Consider the following 16,852-nt stretch of genomic DNA (forward strand, 5'->3'; position numbering starts at 1 on the left):
TAAAAAAATTGTAACATCAGAAATGACACAGAAGAGCTTGACTAACAAAGTCAAATTTAAGACTATTTAATGACTTTTAAGGCCTATTACAAATTAGAATCAAGACACTGTAAGACTTTTTAAGGACTTGGAGACAATCTGAAAGTAAAGAAACTATATCTGTCAAATAAATGTAATGATAAAATAATATGTACAATATTTGCTTCTAAAGTGTAGTGGAGTATAAGTATAAAGTAGCAGAAAATGGAAACACTCGAGAGAAGTGTCTCAAACGTGCACTGAAGTACAGCAGATACTAGAGTAAATGCACTTAGTTCTTTTCTACCACTAGTGAGGAGTGTTGTGAAAGCTCTGGCATTACAATAAAGTAACATAAGCTACTACACAGAGTCAGACTGTCATAAAACGCTTCATCAAAAGTCAGTGTCTGTATTCTGCGGGCTGCTAAACCATCAGTCTCATATTGTGATGCTGTGGTGGGAACTTACCCGGGTTTTGAACTGGTCCTTCAGCACTGCGACATTAAGTTGATCCGATCCACAGCCGTGATCTCGCTCCTGACATCATCTTACAACTATCTGCCGTATTTCTGTCTCTTTCTTTGTTGCCATATGGTTTCTCGGACAGGTTTTAATGTCTGTGGCATCATTAATAATGCAGCCTGCGCTGGACGTCTGGAGCCGGGCTGGCAGCGTGCAGGCGGACTCTGGTTGCTAGGTAACGAGGGTGAAACCTCAGACCAAAGAAGAGTAAGGGGTAAGTAAGTTAGGGACTGGTCGTTACTTGTAAGGGGGAGGGGGAGGCATGTCACATAATTTTTAAGCAATGGGGAAGGACGTGTGTTTTTTATTCTGGCACAGGGGAGGGGCATGTGAATGGTTGTATTTGTAATTTTTTTTACTGCTGATTTTTTTAAGACAACATGGAAGACATGTTTTCTTTAAAAATCACCAAAATTACACCATTTATCATAGCCAGAAACTGTAAAAACAGAAATCATCATTGAATTTCAAATTTCCAAAAATATAAATAAATAAAATAAAATAAATAACCAAAATGTGACCTTAATATAGTGATATTTCATCATAAATTACTTTATTATACGTCTCATTTAAAACTTGGCCAAGAATAAACCATTTGCAGTAACTAACCCACACAGCATCCTGCACGGGTCCAGTTTTTAAAAAACCTTCCCGCCCATACCTTAAAGCTCAGTGCCCCCATTACCTGTCACTGTGTCTAGGTCAAAGCCACGCCTGTTAATAAAAGTCCTGCGACCTGACCCGCACCTGTGATGTAACACACACAGGCCACAGTCACTTACATCAAGCTGGGCTCTGCGTTCTTGAATTACAAATCCAGCGGAGGAAAAGTCTCTTTCCCTAGCTGTGCTTGATACCCGGATGGCAAAAACATTCTGCGCAATCACTGCCAGGTAAGGAAACATTTGAGCATGCTCCTTCCACCACCATAAAACTTTGAAACAATCCTTGTTGGCTGTCTTGAACTTGATGTAGGCTGCCATCTCATCCTCAGGCTGCAAAGTTTCATCGCTGGAGTCCTTGTTGGTGACAAATGTGACGACGGGGTTAAAGATTGAACTTGTGTCATTGACTTTCAAAATAAAAGTAATTGCGGCTTGATAATAGTGATTTAGACGTCAAAATATTACACAGATATATTTCTTTTTTGTTAAAGATATTTTTAGGGCATTTTTTGCCTTTAATTGATAGGATAGTTAAGTGTGAAAGGGGGAGAGAGAGAGACATGCAGCAAAGGGCCACTGCGGCAACAGCCTTGTACATGGGGCGCCTGCTCTACCACTAAGCCACTGACGCCCCGTGTAGGTCATTTTTACCCATGCCCGTACCCATGAACTTTTATATATACGTAACAGGGGAAATTATACAGCAGTAATATGTGTAACAAAGTCAAATGCGCATTTGTAATAATAAGTGTTATAATTACACAACATTTGTTTCAGTTGTTGCTACCTGACACACTTAGGCCTCCATAGTCAATATGTGGAGACACAGGATATGATGTCCTCATATGAGGACACAGGGTCTCAGGGGGATATATATAACAAGTTTTACCCGTCACCCAACTTCTTCCAGGATATCTGTTGGGTACCCCGGTGCAGGACTCTGAACCAGCATGCACGATAAGAGTGAAAAACCAAGGCTTTTTTCAACAACTAAGTTATGGTGGAGTCATGCATTTTCCACCAGTCACCCAGAGAGGCTCAAGGAAAAATATCTGTAGCTTTAAGGAGGATAAAAAAAGACTAAGACACACTCCAGCAACCTCCTTCCTCTGACAAGTAAAGAACAGTCCCTAAGCATTAGTAAATACAGTTTTGAACAATCAACCTCATTGTTTTATTTATTGAGAGTGTTTTCTAAGGTCAGACAAAGGAGAACTTTATATCCTCACCTCCCTTAATGAAACACAGCGGTGAAGTGCTCCTGTGTGTTCACTTTACAGGCTAAAGGGTGTCAACACTTCATTTTTATTATGAAGTCTGTCCGTCACCTCCTGACAACCTAATAATCACTATACGTCATCTCTTTCCTATTTAAATCTATTGGTCCAATGACTGCTGTTGGGGGCGTGGCTATCTTTGAATGTCGTCTCCTGATTGGCTCCTTGTCGAAAACACATACGCTAGTACGACCACAGGGCTTTTCTTCTTTCCCATCGAAGTTAAATCTAAGTTTTAGAAAAGTTAAAGGATAATGTAGTGCCCGCCTGGATATAGTACAGTTTGACCCTAAATCACAGACGTCCGTTTTTTTAATCCACGTATTGTTTTTATTTTAGTGAGACAGTAAAGAAAAGAAGTCACCATTGTTCGAGCTGGATCGTCTAACGTAAGTTTACCAGCTAACATGCTAGCTTGCTAATCTTTAGCTGGATGTGATACTGTAACTGTGAATTCACTGACTGCCTGAGGTTGTGGCTTTGAGTTGGTGTTAAACTCCTGACGATAGGAGCCGGCATGAACGTGTGGTGTTTACAGTCCTCTATGAAGCTTCCTCGTGGATGAGTGACGCTAAAAATGTGTCTGAATGGAGCTCACACTGACAGGGATGTGTCCAGGGGAGATTACTAATAACGATACTGATCAGTCAATGGTGTTGCTGTTTGTTTACGGCCATATGAGTATCACAAATATATCCTGTAGCATGTTGTAGCACTTTAAACCTTACTACATATGTATAGTGAAAGTATTGTACATAGTAATTGTGTAACTGTTTGTCTTGGCCACTTTAATACAGATGTCATCCACATTATGCCTGCACTTACATTATTAATATGCCACTCATCCAGACATCAACCAGACCTTTAGTACATAAGATATGATAACTTTTATCTATCCTGGGGGAAAATTGCTGTGCAGCAGTTGCAATACAAAGTTGGAGGAGTGCAGATACAAAGACTGCAACATACAAAATATATAGCAAATATAAAGTTGCTTGTATTTATGCTGTGTCAAATCAGAGGTAGAGTTTAGGCATGCATGGTCAATACACGGTGTTCAAGATTATGTCCATGATATTGCCTTAATGTCACATTCTTGCACATTATATCATGTGGCATGTATACACTCAGTCGCCAGTTTATTAGGTATACTTAGCTACAACCAGTGCAACAGCCCTGAAAGAAATAATAAAATCTTTCGGGATTATTTAGGGTATACCTGGTTTATATACACCTAGTTTTAGATAGGTTTACCCAGTAAACAGGCAGCCAAGAGTGTTTAACATCTGGGGTACGAAATCACAAAGTATTTAGGGCAAGTTTAATGTTATATAAAATCTGTAGTGTCCATAATCGGTTAAGGCAAAATATGCAAATGTTCATACACAGATTTAAAAGGGGACACCACCTAGTGTAAGAATTTAATATGTTATTTCCCTGGTCAAGTTCACTCAGTATTTGTGAACATGAGCTACTCTCTTTAAGCGCCAGAAATCAGGGAAGTAAGTCTTAAACTTGTGGTGTCATCAAGAATAAAGTCTGGAGCTGCTGAGAATGAATGGGGAGACTGATTTTTAGGACCAAAAGAATGTTTGTTTCCTTTTTTATACCTACAAGAGCTTTATTTTATTGTGGTGTTCTCAGTTGTGAAACAGAAGATATACCTATATTCTCAGTACAGTGCTTTCAGTGTCATCTATAATATCCCAGTTCATTGTCTATGGAGCAGTTCCAAACTTTATATTTGACGATAATAATAGATTGGAGTTTTAGCACCCTAGTTTTTGGATTTGAAAGAGTTGTCTGTCTTTCACTGTATGAATAACATGTATGAATTTCAAAAATGGGTGTAGTTCTCCTTTAAGTAACCACATATTGCAACACCTGTATATTTAGGTCTAAAGTTATTCATGTTCACAACACTTTTCCTTGCAGGCTTCCCAGATTTCCTGTTCCTGTGTGGAAGACTTACCGGTCAGTATCCCAGTACTTATGTTTCTTTCTTTTGTTTTGGTGCGGGCTTTTGCTGGCTCATGGTGTAACACTTAGTGGTGTTTCCATATTTAGCTTTTGCTCTCAGTGGCAGTTGTCATTTTTAGAGCATCAATGGGCTGTAAGCACAATGAAAACAGATCACCTCTGCTGCGTGTTTAAGATGAAATCATGTCCTGTTTGTGACTCAAGAGGCGCTGATTACCTGCCTCGAAGCTGTCATTAAACAAACAACCTCTTGTTTCTTTTGTTGTGCCTTTAGCCTCGGATCACTTCTTCATGCTACACACTTGTTCGTGCCCAGTGTGGCTCTGTGAGCAGGGCTGGTCTCTGCTAAACACACCCAGTTGGCATACAATGGTGGAAAAGGCTGCACCAACACTGGCACACATCAATTGGTGATTATTATAATGTGCAGGAACATGTACTGCACAGACTCCCAAAGCCCTGGGCTCTAGTTTATAACTGCTCACTTTGACGTAGCAGCAGAAAGACAAGGCTGGGCAAAGAGATGCTTTTAGTCACTTTTCTTTTCAGGTCCAAGACAAGCTGATTAAAACCCAAGTAGCCTAAATGAAATAATATGGACTGTAAAGAACAGACGCTGTGTTTACTGAGGTAGTGCATGGATTATGACAAGATACAACCCTCCATTTTAGAAAGGTTCCCGTTGTTCATGTGCACAAACAAGCTCTTGGGGCTGACCCGAATGCTTTGGGGCTTCGATCAGAAATCCCAAATAGCCCATAAATTAAGACATAGTAATTCAACATTATTTATTAGTCCTTTCAGACAAGGGCATTTAAACTCAATGAGAGGCCTTGTTTTGTGACTCTGACAGTTTGACCACCTGTGGCAGGTTTACAGATACTCTAGCATGATGTTGAAAGAGTCAAATGTCTGTAACAGTTTCAAAATTTACAAAGATAACTCCCAAAAAGTCAATGAAAGATATGCCAAAGGAACCTGGACTAACACAGATCTACAACTAGCTTGGCAAATCACCTGACAACTTTAAGCAACAGCCCAGCTGTCTTGCAGAGTATTCTTTTCCTAGCTATTTTAGGTGCATCGACTGAAAACTGATGTCTGAAAAAAGTCTGACTCATTGTATTTAGGACAAGATCTTCTGACAAACAAGGCATGATTGAGTTGTCGCAATTTGTCAAAACAGTTCTTGTTTTTTGTTTCTATTTTGGTTGTTGTTTGTTTTCAAGATTTGTGCTCTTCTTGCAGTATGAGCTCAGTGCTGATCTAATGCTCGGAGCTGCTCAGCGAGCCTCTTGTAGATCAAAGGTCCTAATCCAAAGTACTTCATGAACACTGGCCTCCTTTTTATGTACAGTAGGCAGAACTGTGCCTGGATTATGAAACACAGTAAATATCTGACAGTATTTTTAAGAAATATTAGGAGGAGAAAGTCATTTTAGCACACCACTGAGTGGCCTATATGCAAAGTAGGGCAGAACATATTTAGATTCCTGCAAAAAGAAGGCAGTGGTGGTCATTTATAATTCCCAATCTTGATTTATGTGCCTGTGCTTTGTGTTTTTACTGTATTTAAAAAGATTTTCAAGCACACACACTGCTTCTTTGCCATGTCTTTGTTGTCTTTTTTATTATTTAGCACAAAGAATTAACCCAGTTTGCAAATAACTGGTCTGCCCCATTTCCCAGTTTGTGTGTGTGTTTGAGGAGGGGAGGGGCCGATGGGTTAAATTTGGGGGACAACTGGGTGTGGCTAATATGACCTCATGGAGAAATGTGGTAACGGTTGGCTCTGGTCTTCACTCAGTGCAGTGTATCTTATCCATGTAGTTTGCTTATCACCGTCCTTTCCTGTGGTGGAAGTAGGTTCTTCTGTTTTGTTTTCAGAGCTTTAATTTTAATTTAGTGACTTTTTTTCTTTATAAATCATGCAACAGGTTGCTGGTTTCTCTTTCTTTTCAGCGACTTCTTCTTGTTTGCATTTACACACTCTGGAGATGATATCTTTCCTGCCATCTCTGCTTGCATAGGTTACATTCTGTGGCGTTCATAGCTTGCTCACCTTGTAGGAACTTTACAGCACTCACGCACATCTCCAAGCCTGGATGAACTGAGTCACCGTCTTACAGTAGATTGACAGCTCGCCTGTGTTGACCCACCATCCATTCATTTACTCCCGCCCTGCTCTCTCTAACTTTCTGCCTGCCCCGCTTGTGCACGCTGCTGTTTGGTTGGTGTTGCCATGGCACCGTGTGGCCAGAATGAGGCTTCACATACAGCATCTTGTGTTCTCTTCACAGAGGGCAGCTGACGAGATTGAGGTGCAGTGACGCAATACACAGTATACGAAACGCAGCCGTGTGGACTGGCACTCAGGACTATGCAGCTCTGTCTAACACTCATGGCATTACCTTCCCTTGGCAGCACTCATCAGAGGAGACGGTCACGCACTTGACCACATTTCGTGACTGTTTGGTGAACCTCCTCTCACCCAGCTCCCTTTGACCACAGAATTTTTTTTTCTTTCTTGTTGGCTCGTTTTAAAACGCAATCATTTTTTCGGGAACGAAACTGGGATTTTCCCTCATTTTATACACATCAATGGATTCCAGTGGCTCAGTGGTTAGAATGGGAACTGAGGAGCAGTCCTTTCATGTCCGCTACAGGTAGGAACCTCTCCTCTCTGAACTAAAGCATGGCTGTAGAGTAGATTTCCTGGCTCTGCTTTTAACATGTTGCTTTCCCTCATTAGTTTTAGAAGGGACTGTAAGTTAAATTATTGCTTGTCGGTTAAGAAAAGAAAAATCTCTTTATATTTGTAATTATTTTAACACTTGATACGCAAGATGTTTCAGTGTCAGGTAACAGATTACGTATTTATTTATTCATTTGGTCCGTAATGTGGGACTAAAAAGTTAAATAATAGAGTGGGAGGACTGTTTACAGTGCCGTCTGTGAGTTTGTTGACTAAAGGCAGGCGAGTTTCGCAGAAAGGCATCAGCCAGCTGTCCCTACAGTATATACCCAGGTAAAGAGCTCTGGCAGCAGGTGTGACCTGCACCAGTTGGCTTCAATATTTAACAAGCCCTGAAAAATTCATCGCTGCTTGCTTTGTTTTTCGCCACACGTGTGTCCAACTTATTTGGACAGAACAGGCATCTGCTCGGTGGAAGGACATGTTTCCCCCTTACTACTGTGAGGAGGATGGTTGTCGTTAATGACTTGATTCCATTAAACTTCACTACAGAGTCTGCTTGTGCCTGACACGTCTAATAAAGCTACTTAACACTCACCAGGGATGTAATCTGTCGGGTGCGCAGTCTACAGCTGTAATCTCAGGTGACCAGGTCAGAAGGGAGAGCTTTAAAGACAAGCAGATTATAAAATGCTGACTGAGAAGTTTCCTTGCTGCCATGCGTTAGAAGTAAATACTGTGACAACATTGCATACGTCTTTTTAATTTTTCCAACGTGTGATGCTAAAATAGCTCTGTGATGTCAGATGACCGATTGTTTTGATGTCACAGGGAAGAAATGCTATTTTTTAAAAATTCTTTTTAGATTTAAATCAGCAACAAAAAGGATCTTGATCACCTTCTTTTAGTCCAGACTATGAAATTTGGTTGAGTTTCACTCTCCATGGTTCAGACAAACAGAAGGAGCTGCAGCCTGGAAGTTTTTCTAGTGGAAACCTCTGTAGATGCCTCTCATAAGCTCCATGTGCTGTTGTTGTCGTTGTAAGACACGAGAAGCGAGCAGGTAGGCTAGTGGTTGCCACAGTGTTGGAAAAGTCTGCTGTTGACTTAGTTGTAAACAAAAAGTAGGTTTTTCTAATTTAAGGCCCAAGACTGATGATTACATGAGCTTTATTCACACCATGCTTGCATTTTAATTATAGCCTAGCTGGGTGAAACAAGCTGCTTTGTTTGGGGTCTTTGTGTCATTTTTAATAGCACACCATAGACTATGTAAACCATTACTTCACGTGAGGAATCTGCACTAGATTGTGCCTGTGTTTGTGTTTTAGTTTTTCAGAGCTTTCAGACAAAACCATGGGCGTGTACACGAGGAAGGCTCGAGATAAACAAACTGAATAGACTTTGTATGACGCTGATCTCTTCCCAGCAATACAGTTTCCTGAAAAACAAAAGTTGGCAGACTGACAGTTTTTGCTTTGCGCACATATGCTGCTTAATCTAAAGATAATCCATCCATGTGCAGATAAGCCACCAGCCATTGTAGTGACACTGCTTTCATCTGGCCTTGAAACGCCTGAGCCGAACCTCATTTTGTACCTCCATTTTTATACTGATTTCCAACACTACCCAATGTAGATCCATTGTGGCAAAGCTAATAAACATGGGAATGGTGAACATTGGTGTACTGAAACATTTCTTTGCGCTCTGTGCTTTATTTTACTGTCAAAGGAACCCACTTCACTTTCTGATGCATGTCAAAAGGATGTGAGATTTTCCATAACAAACAGACTCCAGTTTGAACCATTGTTCTCTTTAGGTGGAAGGAAGTAGCTCAAAGCCCTCTTTCTAAGCAAAAGGCTGAAAGCTTTGTTCACTGGGTGTGAGGGGGAGTCAGCTCAGTTGGCTGTAGCTTTCAGCCAGACAAGATCTATTTTTCCACAGCTTCTTAATTATTCCAGCTACTTTAGTGCTGCTCAGTGAGAAGCCAGTTTAAACAGCAGGCCATATCATTGTTAGTTACCTGACGGACTGCTTCTTCCTGCTGTAGGATGGAGGTGTCCTGCCTGGAGCTGGCGTTGGAGGGCGAGCGGCTCTGTAAGGTGGGCGACTACAGAGCAGGCGTCTCCTTCTTTGAAGCCGCCATCCAGGTGGGCACGGAGGACCTGCAGGTGCTCAGTGCCATCTACAGCCAGCTGGGCAATGCCTATTTCCACCTGCATGACTACGCCAAGGCCCTGGAGTTCCACCGGCATGACCTCACCTTGACCAGGTAGGACTAACACAAGAATCCCCACAACTCTGCTAACTATATTTATTATTACTAATGAAATGTGTGTTTGATAGGACGATTGGTGACCTGCTCGGGGAAGCCAAAGCCAGTGGAAACCTTGGCAACACATTAAAGGTGCTGGGGCGGTTTGATGAGGCGGTGGTTTGCTGTCAGAGACACTTGGACATCGCCAGAGACATCAGTGACAAGGTGAGGCAGCAAGTTATTCAAGCCTGTTGGTGATACTGTAATTTATATTCACTGTTCATGATAGTCATTTTAATCTCACTCCGAACAAGCTGTGTTACATCAAGTATACAGTGCAATATTCTGCAGTGTAAGTGGAAGGATTGAGAAGACATCAACCTTCAGCACTGACATGTTTTTCCTGGATTTGTGTTAGGTGGGTCAGGCACGAGCTCTTTATAACTTTGGGAACGTGTACCATGCCAAAGGCAAGAGTATCTGTTGGAGTGGAGCTGAGCCTGGAGATTTCCCAGAGGAGGTCATGATGGCACTGAGGAAGGCAGCTGAGTATTATGAGTAAGTGACTGTACAGTCCGATCCTGAGGAATAAGTCTCGGTGACATTGTAATAACACAGTGAGCCTCATGCAGCAACATGCTCTTAGATCTCTCTTATATTTTCTCTTAATTTTCTGTGAAATGAAAAAAATAAAAGAAGTCAACTTCAAATGCACCAAATGATCTTAACCATCCAGATCAGCTCTTATCCAGGAGTGCATGTATTAGCATAAGTAACGCTCCCTAAATACAATATAAGGGCAGGTGTTGTGCTGTGTGCAAAGACTCTGGCACATGCACAAGAGCCAGAGATGCCACCCAAAAAAAGGCCTTCAAGAAGGAGAACTTCAGCAGTAGTGACACTAATGTACTGTTAAAAAATCTTAAAGTAAATGTGATTTTCCATAGTGTCAGTGCTGATGTTAGCAGAAAATCAAGAACACGGTAATGGAAAAACATTTGCCGTGTCAGCAGCACTGTTGAAGGAAGTATACAGATCCTTCACTTAAGTAAAAATACTAATACCACAATGTCAAAAAACTCTGTTACCAGTAAAATCCCTGCAGTAAAAATGTTACTTACATAAAAGTATGCAAGTACAATTTAAGTATTAAAAGTAAAAGTGCTCAGTGCAGAGAAGTTTGCATAAAATTAATACATAATGATAATTAAAATAAAATGCAAATCTTCTTTTTTTGCATGGAAAAATGACTTAAATGATTATTAAGATAGTTGCCAATTAATTTTCTAATTAATCAACCAATTGTTTCAGCTGCACTGGAATATTATCATATGGTTTGTGCACACAAATCTTGTAAAGGAACTAGTAACTAAAGCTCAATAATTCTAGCGGAGTAAGTAAGTACAATATTTTCCTTTTGAAGTGTAGTGGAGTAGAGGCAGAAAGTGGCATGTGATTTTAAATACTTAAGTAAAGTAAAAGTACCTCAAATCTATACTTAAGTACAGTACTCGAGTAAAAAGAAACTGAAATTACAGTAATTTGGATCAATGGACCACATATAGTAATATTTCTTTAGCCCACAAATTAAATAACCCAGTTGTTTGATTCCTCTAGAATATAATCTAAGTTTGATCGTATAAATTTCATACATTTTTTAAAAGTTCTTCAAACTCATTTTCCTCCCGCTGGACAACAGTTTGTGGACTGTGAAAACAAGATGTCTTTTTCTTATCGAGGTGAGAGTGCTCTCGACCACTCGTAAAATTATCTCTTACCTAAGAGCAAAAAATCACAAAGAACTAACAAAATAAGAACAAATCGTGGACATATGAACTAAAATAAGAAAAGATGTGTTGTTGTTGTGATGTATCTTTTCTTGCATGAGGCCCAGTGTCTTGTCTTATCATACTGCATTTGACTGTGTATTTTCAGGGCAAACTTGGCAATCGTGAAGGAGCTCGGGGACCGCGCAGCTCAGGGTCGGACCTATGGCAACCTCGGCAACACGTACTACCTGTTGGGAAACTTTCGCAAAGCTGTAGCTTCTCACGAACAGGTGTGGTGTAACCCCAAAAACTTCCACTATCAATCTCAACATCATAAATGTGACTCACTTAAACATATGTATGACTTATTCTAACAGAAATGATAAAATGTGTTTTTATGTCTCTTTCCTTGAACAGCGCTTGCTCATAGCTAAGGAGTTTGGCGACCGCTCGGCAGAGAGACGGGCTTACTGCAACCTGGGGAACGCCTATATCTTTTTGGGGGAATTTGAAGTGGCAGCTGAGCATTACAAGTGAGCCACAGCCTACACATTAATCTTTTTACATCATTTTCTATATAAAAAAGTGTGACAGGGTATGTGTACATGTAGTATCTTACATGACAGGTAATATCAAAGAGCTGTTTTGCTGTATTGCTCCTCCTGCAGGATATAAATTCATGCACTTCCAGTTTGTTTAGAATTAGGCTACAGGTTCCTGATCTTGTTGTTCCGAGGTCTTTTGTTACAATTATGAGATAAGGTGCTTAATTTTGCATTCTTTCTTTACTGAAACAACAGCAGACTTGCTCAAACCAGCAGGGCAGTGAGGGGTTAACTGCACAAACACTCCACTTCATCATTTCTGTCTCTTTCTACATAACTGCCACAAAGATATAAATGTTGGGTGAGGTTTGACATATCATCTCTGTTGAAAGACCACATTAAGAGCGTTGCACCACCGAGCACAAATTAAGCTTTCTCTCATGAGCATCTTAAAATTTCTCTCTGAAGACAGTAAAAAATAATCTTGATGTCAGAAACCAACTTCCCATGTGTATGACATTATATGCTGTTGCCAGACTGTGGGGACAAGAAGCCAGAGGCACATACTAAAGCCTCTCTGCAGTGTTCTACACCAGCTGTTTTGGTTGTTTTTCAGGAGAACACTGCAGCTGGCGAGGCAGCTAAAGGACCGTGCTGTGGAGGCCCAGGCCTGCTACAGTCTGGGCAACACCTACACTCTTCTCCAGGATTATGAGAGAGCCATAGACTACCACCTCAAACACCTCATCATAGCCCAGGACCTCAATGACAGGTACACACACACACAGAACACATTCACTATAGAAGGAAGTGTTCCCTACATGTTAACTACGCCCCTGTACATGTATTAAAATATGTTCTCTGATGTAGGATTGGGGAGGGCCGTGCATGCTGGAGTCTGGGAAATGCTTACACTGCACTGGGGAACCATGACCAAGCCATGCACTTTGCTGAGAAACACCTGGAGATCTGCAAAGAGGTACATCATGTAATTAAAAGCAGTGTCAAATGTTCTTCTGTCCTTGTCTTCAGCTTTATGCTAAGTACTTTTATTTCTCTTTACCAAAACAGGTAAAGAAATTCTTCAGTGGCAAAATTAACCTCTTTATATGTATGTACGTTTTTATTTCTTTCTAGACTGGAGACAGGAGCGGGGAGCTGACGGCTCGTATGAATGTGTCTGATCTCCAGACTGTTCTGGGTCTGAGTTACAGCACAAATAACTCCACAATGTCAGAGAATACGGATATAGACTACAACGTGCATGGTGAGTTATAAGTTATATGCAGTACCTCCAGGATTACACAGGGATAGTTGCGGCCTGTAATGCCCAATTTCATGGCAGCTTTTCTGTCATTTGTTTGTAGCTGCTCTTTTTTTTTAGCAAGTGAAAATTGCAAAAGTAGTTGTACACTAATATTACTACTCACCCTGCATATTTAATCTAACTCACCTTGATTCTTTCCGCATGTGCAATAGATGTGGATCCAACAGCCTCTGTCATGGTGATTTATCTTACCCGCTGCCCACATGTTTTAGCCATTGTCCAGGCGTGTTGTGCGGTATAAAAAAATGTAATCGATGGCTTTGGTTTGTGTTCCACCACCAAGTTGCACACGGTGCAAAACAGTTTACTCCTGTTTTCTTGCAGAACATCAGGGAATTGCCTTGCACAGTCTTTGGCAGTAATTTTTGTTGGTAAATGTGAGACGTTCATGTCACACATGTCTGTATCTTCACAACCAGAAACAAGGAAGTGAGTTTGGTGATGATGTGCGGGTGACTGCTATGATTGGTGAAACTCAGGGGAAACTATGATGATTGATCAAATCTGCAGAAGAGTTGGGGTGATCGGACAAAATTGCAAGGTTGCACAAAATCCATGGAGATTGGTTGAATTTGTGTTAATTGTTGTGGTCACAACATAGCAACAGGGGCACGGTGGTGCAGTGGTTAGCATTGTTGCCTCACAGCAAGAGGGTTCGAAACCCCAGGGTGGTCAGCCCATCTGTGTGGACTTTGCAGGTTCTCCCTGTGTCAGTGTGGGTTTTCTCCAGGTACTCCAGCTTCCTCTCACAGTCCAAAGACATGCAGGTTAATTGGTGACTGTAAATTGTCTGTAAGTGTGAATGTGAGTGTGAATGGTTGTCTGTCTCTATGTGTCAGCCCTGTGATAGTCTGGTGACCTGTCCAGGGTGTACCCTGCCTCTTGCCCAGTGTCAGCTGGGATAGGCTCCAGCCCCCCTGCAACCCCTAACAGGATAAGCGGCTACAGAAAATGAATGAACGAACATTGCAACACCCTGGAGGGGTTGTCTATGTCTTCTTTACACAGTGTAGTTCTTATAATTGTTATTTATATTGGTGTCATTGTTGTGTTGTGTTATTGTGTTTCAGGAGCGAGGCCCAGGATGAGCAGAAGACACAGCATGGAGAACCTGGAGCTGATGAAACTCACTCCAGACAAGATGAACGTAAGAACTTCATTCCTGTCACATGATGTCCACAGTCCACCAACACACATGATCTATCACGGCTCTAAGTCATGCTTTGCTACTAAAGCCAGATTTTTGCTACTAAAGCCAGATTTTTTTTCAAGTTTCGACCACAATTGGATGTTTTATCTTCTCCATGCTTAACATCTTTCCCATCGTTTCCCTCTGCATTGTGGTAACTAATCTGTTTGTGTGTATTGAAGGGTCAGAAGTGGAACAGTGACATCCTGACCAAACAGTCCAAACCCTCCTTGGCTAAGGCCTCCTCCAAGCTGTTCTTTGTCAGCCGTCTGCGTGGGAAGAAGTACAAGACTGGTGGCTCCGGTAAGGTCCTCCAGGACACCAGCAACACCCTGGACACCAGCCAGACGCCCGCACAGGGACCACAGAAGGTACACCGTACAGGGTGCATTCAGCTGATAACCACACACATGCCTGGACCACATTTAGTTTCCTTCAGCTATCATCAAACAAAGCCCGCTCTGTTGAGCTATTTCTCATGTTCATGTTTTTGTACTTTATCAGCGGCTCAGTCCTGACATGCTCGGGGACGAGGGCTTCTTCGACCTGCTGAGCCGTTTCCAGAGCAACCGTATGGATGACCAGCGCTGCTCAATACAGGATAAGGGCAGCAGGTTATCATTAAACAGCGGTCCAGAGTCACCGCCCAGAGCCATCAGGAAATGTGAGTCCATGTGTTCACACTCAGAAGTCATCTAATTCCCACAGTAGATCTTCTTTTTCATACTGAAGTAAATCTTCTCTGCTGTGTGTCTGTTCTGGAATTTCATTGACTCTCTCAAACTATAGCTGTATCAGAGTCCGCCAATGTCTCTGGTGCCCAAGGCCGGCGGTTAGAGGAGTCGTCAGCAGCAGGGGGAAGCCTGCCCGGCCTCAGGCTCAATCAAAACAGCAACCAGGCCGTGCTCAGCCACCTGATGGCCAACGCTGACAGTGCTGAGCCTGACGACGACTTCTTCGATATGCTTGTCAAATGCCAGGTACCTGACACGACCAACTGTACAGTGCTTCAAGAAAAACACTGTCTACTGCACAATGATAAGCATACAGTACATTTAAAGCTACAGTTGGTAACTTTTATAAAGATAAGTTGTCATATTTGATAAAATCGTCACCGTATCCTGACAGTAGTACACGAGACTGATAACTATTAGAAAAATCATGTTCTTCTGGCACATCTTATGCTTATTTGTGTCAAGAAGTTATAATGTGTGTTTCTAAAAAAGAACATAAAAAAAGCCATGACCAAATCTCAAACTGCCGCTCTCTTACTTCCTCTCCACTCTACTCTTCCAGGGATCCCGTTTGGATGACCAGCGCTGCGCCCCTCCCCCTCCCCCGGTCCGAGGGCCGACTGTACCAGACGAGGACTTCTTCAGCCTCATCATGCGCTCTCAGGCCAAACGAATGGACGAGCAACGTGTCACCCTGCCTTCTGCGGCCAGGCCGGGCTCCAGCTCCAACTGAACTAAGTACTAAAGGGACAGCCAGGTTTTGTCTTTTTGTTTTTCATCTCACGAAGGTGTGGACAGCGATGTGACTGATCAGTGGGTGGTCACTCACGGGAAAGCCTTGTGTGTCTTCACATTTGTCCTTTTGGACAAAACAAAGCACTGTCAGCATTATATGTAGTACACAGTATGGAACATTTTCAAATGAACAAGGACTTGTTTCACACGACAGCGACAAACTCTCAGTAGCTTCAGGGACAAAAGTGTTTTTTCTGTACTCCTATAAATTTCATTTTACCCTTCGTGTATTTTTCAATACACAACTGCAGTTATGTCTGTATTTATTGTACTTTTTATGATTGTTATGATTCTGTTTACTGCCGTCCCACCACTATGAAGTCGTGTGGTTTTACTCACAGTGGTGTTTGAGTCAGTGCGGACACAGAGGTACAGCACTGTTTCCATGTATTCTGTGTTTTGTATGTGAGGGGGGGGGGTTTGTTTTGTTTAATAGTCACAAAGGCCAGGCTAAGGAAATTATATTTTAAGCAAACTATTTGATAAAAGAATGAATTTAACCCGTGTGTACAGCCAGTATGCCAGTTTGTACTAAATGACATCAGAGGAATAAAGCCTCGCCCACATAGGCATCATGTTTTAACTTTTTAAGATGTTCACTTTGACCTGCTCATTTCAACTTGACACAAAAGACCCAGCTTGTGTAAAAGACACTTTATTGAACGTACCAGCAGTCAGACTTGAGTTAGCTTGAATTAATTTAAGTCACTTTTAAAAACAAGAATTAGAAAGGCTTAATACAAGAGCCACTAGCATTTCAAAAACATACTAATAACTGTACATACATTAACACAACTGAAATAAATACATCTATGTACGTATTAGTTTGGCCTTATTTGTTAAAACAATATATACTATACATTAACATAAAATATGCATCTTTGTAAGTAAATTAATATCAGAAGACGATGTTAAAAGACAAAGTGCGCATGTAAAATACAAGAAAAGGATGCATATGCCCCGAATACTGGTTCTAAATAAATATCAAAACACCTGTGCGTCCATTCAGATTTCATTGTGCATATGGTTAGACCTTTGCTATGGGCAAAGACTGCCACCTACTGTTGTTATAGTGTT

The 16,852-nt window shown here is 41.5% G+C and overlaps 1 protein-coding gene across 2 annotated transcripts; it reads left to right on the forward strand.

Moving 5' to 3' along the window:
- Window positions 1-2,660: 2,660 nt before the first annotated feature.
- Window positions 2,661-16,769, forward strand: gpsm2 (G protein signaling modulator 2). Of its 2 annotated transcripts, XM_078173268.1 has the most exons (15): window positions 2,661-2,873; window positions 4,420-4,458; window positions 9,210-9,431; window positions 9,506-9,641; window positions 9,835-9,974; window positions 11,352-11,475; window positions 11,603-11,718; window positions 12,347-12,502; window positions 12,601-12,709; window positions 12,868-12,997; window positions 14,128-14,204; window positions 14,429-14,617; window positions 14,751-14,910; window positions 15,036-15,226; window positions 15,543-16,769. In XM_078173268.1, exons 3-15 carry the CDS (start codon window positions 9,211-9,213, stop codon window positions 15,711-15,713), a joined length of 1,920 nt encoding a protein of 639 aa, XP_078029394.1. In that variant the 5' UTR covers window positions 2,661-2,873; window positions 4,420-4,458; window position 9,210; the 3' UTR covers window positions 15,714-16,769. The 2 variants fall into 2 exon arrangements, with proteins under 2 accessions (XP_078029394.1, XP_078029393.1); XM_078173267.1 differs by lacking the exons at window positions 2,661-2,873; window positions 4,420-4,458 and adding an exon at window positions 6,923-7,130.
- The last annotated feature ends 83 nt before the right edge of the window (window positions 16,770-16,852 follow it).

Source organism: Epinephelus lanceolatus, chromosome 12 (genome assembly GCF_041903045.1).
Source record: "Epinephelus lanceolatus isolate andai-2023 chromosome 12, ASM4190304v1, whole genome shotgun sequence".
In the NCBI taxonomy this organism is placed as follows: Eukaryota; Metazoa; Chordata; class Actinopteri; order Perciformes; family Serranidae; genus Epinephelus; species Epinephelus lanceolatus.

What these genes read in the sequence shown, in the direction of transcription:
- gpsm2 (XM_078173267.1), top strand. Translation starts at nt 7,066, where the DNA reads ATGGATTCCAGTGGCTCAGTGGTTAGAATGGGAACTGAGGAGCAGTCC. An exon ending in TATAGACTACAACGTGCATG is followed by an intron (nt 12,998 to 14,127) that starts GTGAGTTATAAG and finishes ATTGTGTTTCAG; the next exon opens with GAGCGAGGCCCAGGATGAGC. An exon ending in ATATGCTTGTCAAATGCCAG is followed by an intron (nt 15,227 to 15,542) that starts GTACCTGACACG and finishes CTACTCTTCCAG; the next exon opens with GGATCCCGTTTGGATGACCA.